Here is a 6,554-nt window from a genome sequence, read left to right on the forward strand (position 1 = left end):
TAACGTCTCAGTTTTACGGTGCGTTCAGTACTAACAATTACCGTAGTCAGTTAAAAGTGAAATCGTTTACTGATCATCAGCAAAATTCAGTGTGGAATGCTGATAACTCAGTATTTTTGCCGTTTTACGGTTCAAGAACCGTAAAATAAATTACCGAACAGGGAAGAGGTAAATGAGTGTGAACCTTGCTATTTTGTGAAAACATAGGCGAGTAGCCTTGAGTCGCTGTCAACAGCGAGCGAAAAGTCTCTTTCCACCGCAGCATCTGTGCAACCGCCCGTACGAATAGCACGCGATTGGGTTCGACACCGATCAGCGATGCTGGTAATTATCTTTCGGCGCTGAGCGAACGCCTTGCAGTCAAGCCGTGCTTTTCATCGCAAAATATGCTCATCACGAGACATAGTTGGCTTGGTATGCGTGCACGTTTGTGTCGGTATATTCGATTGCTTTATCTGTGTGCACCGCGAGCGTTCGGGCCGAACCGTGTCTATCCAATCCATTCGGTATGGCCGAGCCGAACAAACGAGCGCGGTGCCCCAGAAGCAGATGCTCACATAGCCTTTGCGCTTTTCATTATGTTTTTCTATCCATATCTTTGCTCCTGCTCATCGTTGATCAGAGCACAGCATAATCGCGCGTGATTAAAATACAACTGATGAGCTTTGATGAGCAAGTAATCGGTGAAAAATAGCAGCATTGGTCAAATCATTCATATTATAATCACTTTATCATTAATTTTATGATACACTGAATAATATATACAAGACAAATACAAGATTGAAATATTTCATGATTATGCATTATCGGCTTGAAAAAAATGCACACCCCTGCGGGACAGTCTGTCATGTTCATGACGTTACCCGTTCTGTTTATATTTCGAAGTTTTTTTTTAACCATCGTAGACTCGAACTGCGGTGATCGGCTAGTTGATTTTTTTTTCTCGCGCGCTGCCCATGGGACCATATCGACTTGGTGCTCGCGGGTGGCTCGAAAGTAGTGATATTAAAGGAAGTAGCAGGAGGAGAAAAAATTGGAATACTGTTGCAAGATATGCAAGGTAAGTTAGCATTTTCCTTAACCGGTGCGTATCGGATTGCCTACTAAGAACTGCACCCTTTGGCCCCGAAAATAGTCGCTGTGAATGTAATTTGGCCAATGTAAACGGGCGGCGTTGTATGCTGCGTCATCACCATAGTGTGATAGCAAATGCATAGATTTGGATGCAGCGGAGCTGTGAAATAGTGATGTGATTCCATTCCAGTGTGCTCCCCGTCTTATTGCCGCCAGGAAAGACATTATGACCTTCCCGACCTTGTTCCCGACCTAATTTACAAATGCGTGAACAACTCGGTCAATATTGTGGGGTTCCCTAATGTAAGAAACCGAAACAGTGATTCCTCGACTTTAATTTTCAGAGTAATCGAATCGGTAAATTCACGGGAATTTATGATTCAAAACTATTTATTTATCATTGAGTAAATCGTTACCATAAGTTCTGTGATCCTTAAAAAGTACTGAATAATATCATTTTTGATTTTCAATCATGCAATCATACAATTAAATATTATAACTTGTATCATTATCATTCCACGAACCAATTTCTTATAATATGAGTGATACCGTGAATTGTATTTTTCTATGCGGGTTGTGTTCCAATTTCATCAAGTTCTAATCGCCGTTTCAAAATGGAAACAACATTTTATATGACCTCTCGGATAAATTTGCTACGAAACCCAATGAAACCAAATAAAAAAGTGCCGAAGCCTATGTTCCGCGGTAGTTATTGGTAAGTTTCTGTTGAATTTTGCATTAGGCAGAAAAAAAAACAACTTCATTATTAACTTATGTCTGTTAACAGCGACCTGGACAGTGGCACCAACTTCAACTGGACATCCGGCCGTTGCCACTTGTACTGTATTTGGTATTGATTAAGCATCCGGATAGGAATCCGATAACAGTGCGCCGCAGTAGGATGTCGCAGGCAATCAATCATGTTCCCGACAGTGCCCCGACGGTTGCAAACGCATCAGGAAAATCTTCCGAATCCTGCTACCGGATCTATATGTCCAGCACGGAATCAGTGATTTTTTTAAACCAAGTTTTCAATGGTATACCGTAGTATTTTCACTGTAATAAAATTGAAAGTTAGCATGAAAATTCATTGTTTATTTATTTAATATTTTCAAACAAGAACGGCATCCATCTTTTATTCAAACCATACCACCAACTGTAGTTTTTTATGGTACAACAATACGTAAACAATACATTCCTATTTTTTGATGATGGCTTTCGACCTTACTGACTGTATTTCCATTAATGTTGAGAAGGGAACGTCCATAAATTACGTCACGCTTTTAGGGGGGAGGGGGGGTTCAGTAAAGTGTGACAACCCATACAAAAATTTCAGAGGTCTCATACAAAAAGTGTGACATAGGGGGGAGGGGGGGGGTTGAAAATTGGCAATTTTTGCGTGACGTAATTTATGGACGCTCCCGAAGCAAATTTTGTATGGAGAAATTCCAATTTTGAAACGGTAAACATTCTTAACAACCCGTTTCTCGTATGATCGGGTCCCTGAAAACTTCAATTAGTACGGTTGAAACGGTTATTCTCCCTGGTTGAAACATTACCCAGCAAACATTCGTTTATGGTTGGCAGTACCATATTAGATATGGTAAAGAATGGAATGTACACCATAGTACGTGGTGTTTTATTGTGGTTTGGATTTATGCGGGAGGGAGTGTCCATTTTGCCACGTGCACTTTTGTACAAATCCCTCAATAAATATTTGATTTCACATATCGACTTCGGTCTAAAATAAATCAATATGTATATTGTCGGGCCGCCACCAAACCGGACTTCGCACAATCAAGTCGCGACGCGACCCAACTCGCGACGTTTTTTAATCATGTCAAATGTAGTGCGCATCCTTCCCGTTGTTGTCAGCAACACAGCGCACTAGATGCGAAACAGTTGCGACACTTGTGAAACAAGAAAATTGCAATTTTTGATTGAATGTCGGTCTTGATTCCAACTGGATAGACAATACATATAAAATAGGACCTATTTCAATAGAACACCTGAATTTACAGTGTACCTGGAGCCATTTCTATCACCGCTGGCACCACTGCTGATCCAACTGACATTTGGTGCGGGCATAGACGCACGGCGGGCATTTATCGTGTCCACATCGTCAGACTTTTTGACACGTATCGGCTACGTTCGCTCCTTTCACGGCAGATTCACAGTCCATCAACAGCGGTTCCACGAGAAGCCAGCCGACTTTCGTTTTTCCCGTGCCACATCCCAAGTAAGAAGTGTTCCAGCGAGTCAGTAACATTCCGTGATTGAAAGTGATATTAATTATTTGGTGTTATTTATACAATAGCTTTTGCTGCAATCATGTCTGACAAAACGAGTTCCGGATTCACCAAGGAAGAAGAGTTGCTGCTGCAGGATTTCAGCCGGAACGTGAGCACCAAATCGAACGCACTCTTCTACGGAAATGCATTCATTATTTCCGCAGTGCCAATCTGTAAGTATTCAATCATTGTGATAGTAACAAGATTGGGAGTAATCGTGCATTAATTTCCCCACAGGGCTCTTCTGGAGGGTGCACCAAATGGAGTTGCTCCCGTCGTTGGTATTCTTCGCCATCGTTACTGGACTGTGCACCTACCTGATGGCCATGGCCTACAAGAACACCAAGTTCACCCTGAAGCACAAGATTGCCAACAAGCGGGAGGATGCCGTCACCCGGGAGATGACCGCTCTGCTGGCCGATGACAAGAAAATCAGCCGCAAGGAAAAGGACGAACGCATCCTGTGGAAGAAGAACGATGTCGCCGAATACGAAGCGACCACTTTCTCCATCTTCTACAACAATGCCCTGTTCCTGGCGGTGGTCATCTTCGCCAGCTTCTACCTCCTGCGTTCCTTCACTCCCACCTTCAACTACATTCTGTCGATGGCCGGTGCTGGCGGTTTGATGGCGTTGCTGTCCACCGGAAAGTCTGCGTAACTTTCCTTCGATAAGGCGGGCGGTAAGAAATAACCAGTTTTTGTGTGTGTTTTGCAACATGTAAGGTAAAAGCATCAATTTTCAATCCATTAGTTTTCAGACTCCGACTCAAAATGGTAGTCTCAAATTCCTATGGGTAAAAAAATAGTGGTTTTTGCCTTTAGTTACTTTCTGAAGAAATAGAGACTTTCGCATTTAAGTTTAAGAAGGCATGCGTTTTCTTCGGATTGTTTTCACATTTGAGTAATAATTTAAAATATCACCAACGCGAAAACATTTTTTTTTTCATAAGCTCAGTACTGATGAGAGGAAGGTTTTTCCTTCCCTCTGTTAGATTACGTTAAGGAAACTACAATTTTCATAGCCTGAATCAGGAGATTTGATTGTATCGTAATAAAAAGGACGGCATGAAAAATATGCTGAATGTACAGTTATTCGGATGACAATCCTGTTGATCCTGTATATGAAGTTTCCTAGCAGATCTTAGTAGATTTCTTCAACATTGGCCCGTGTAGGGAGGGATTGACTATGTCGCGTTTCTGGTAAAATGGGATCGTGCCTAGGCGCATTTTATCGTTTCTCATTTTTAAGAACACATATATGTATCATCATCCTCAAAACACAGGCAGCAGGAAATGCTACTGAATGTTTACCATGAGTGAGAAAGTAATTGAGCTGTTAGTACACAGGGTCAAATATTTGTCCAAAAAGAAACCAACGCTCAAACATCTTGTTTGATTCGAGCGAATTTTCATTTGTGTCAAACTGATGTTGTTTCTTGAGTTCTTTCCTTGTCAAATATTTGACCCTGTGTACTACTGTCCTTAGTATAATTTTAAGCACTGTGTGTGATTTGCATGATGAGATCCGTGCTTGCTTATACTTACAAGGAAGCTAATGTGACGAGAGTTTTTGGATTCACTTATTTACAGGGGACCCGTAACCCGTAACGTGGGTAGAACCCGTAACGTTGGTAGATCACCTTGGAATGGTGCGTTACGGTGTAAGATCTACCATTTCAAGTTTTGATCTTGCCATTTTCCAGCCTGGTTTATTTAAATGCAGGAACATTCCAGGATCAAGATTTGGTGTACTTTTTTACACTATTTATTTATTTATTTATTTATTTTATTCTATTTATTTTTCATTGCTAATATACTGTTTGTTTCAGAGGGATGGAGGTAAATTTAAACTATATATAAATAACAATTTACAAAAATATAACAGTGGAGAACGTATCACAATTTAATACTTTTTTCTATTTCAGATTTACAAGCAGGCAATCAGCGATCAAAACGGCGAAGTATCTCTTTCTTTAGAAAGGTCAAGATTACCGTACGATACAGTGACAAGTAGACCACGTTTTTCGCGTCGATTTATTCGTGCCGAGTTCCATAATTTCGATATCTTTTTCGAACATTTACGATAATGTATTTCTGTTCATCACACCTTCAACTTATATTACGCGTTGCGAACATTCGCGGATAATAAATATGTACAACGGTTTTATTAACCCCAATCGTATTAACACGGGAACGCGAAAAAAAGTAATACAAGAACATAGATAAAACTCAAAAGCAACGATTCTAGTTGTTTAGTTGTCCAGTTTACTCGTAAAGCTACGGCGCGGGTTTTGGTTTTTCAGCATTGGCAGTAACACTAAACGGAGTTGCATACAGTTTATTTTCTGACTGAGAAACGATAAGCTTAAAACGTGCGTTATTACGAGTGGATCCGACATAAGCGTGGTTTAAAAAATATTCATACCCGGTATACAATTAAATTTAATACACAAACATACAATAAAATTATTGTATTCTTCCGACAGCCGGCTGGCGGAAGACTAAACCATATCAAGGGTTGCATAGCTCACATCATTTACCAATGTGAATCCAGATCTATGTAACTTTCTATCCCTTTCCTTCCTTTGTAACAAACTTCCTTCCTGTGACAACCGTGGGGATGCGGAGGTACACACGGTCTCTAGTAGCAACGGATGTCACACCAACATTCCTTCCCTTCCCCGATGACCGTAAGGACGTGGCCGGCGCCGGTACTGACAATATAAAGTTTTGAACCTTCAAAATTGCACATTGAGGATGGAAAGCTACACCCAGGCCTCATCCATTTGGTTCCCTGTGCAATGTTGACTGTTCTGGTCAGTAACGGAGTAGCAACTACGAATTGTACGGTCATCTCATGCTCATGCTCACTTATTTACAGGGGATAGACAAAATCATCGGGACAGGCAAAATTTTTACATTACAAAAAAAGGTTCAACTAGATGTAACTTTTCGAAAAGTGCATCAAATATTCTCAATTTTTACTGTAGGTTGATCAATTAACTGTGTATAGGTACCAGTGGTCGAAATTTGGAAAGATTGGGCTATTCTACACGAAGTTAGAAATATTCTAGAAAAAGGTATAATCTCCCGATAGTCAAATTTGAGCTGTTTTTATCTCTGGAATAAAAAAAAAACCGAATGCAATGCTATTTTGCGCATTTATTACTCATATAATGAGCTTTGAA

At 40.5% G+C, this 6,554-nt stretch overlaps 1 protein-coding gene across 1 annotated transcript; it reads left to right on the forward strand.

Moving 5' to 3' along the window:
- Window positions 1-3,156: 3,156 nt before the first annotated feature.
- On the forward strand, window positions 3,157-4,439 carry LOC109429440 (translocon-associated protein subunit gamma). Its single transcript, XM_019705395.3, has 3 exons — window positions 3,157-3,313; window positions 3,392-3,538; window positions 3,603-4,439. Exons 2-3 carry the CDS (start codon window positions 3,406-3,408, stop codon window positions 4,022-4,024), a joined length of 555 nt encoding a protein of 184 aa, XP_019560940.3. The 5' UTR covers window positions 3,157-3,313; window positions 3,392-3,405; the 3' UTR covers window positions 4,025-4,439.
- Window positions 4,440-6,554: the final 2,115 nt, after the last annotated feature.

This window comes from Aedes albopictus, chromosome 2, assembly GCF_035046485.1.
Source record: "Aedes albopictus strain Foshan chromosome 2, AalbF5, whole genome shotgun sequence".
NCBI classification, from domain to species: Eukaryota; Metazoa; Arthropoda; class Insecta; order Diptera; family Culicidae; genus Aedes; species Aedes albopictus.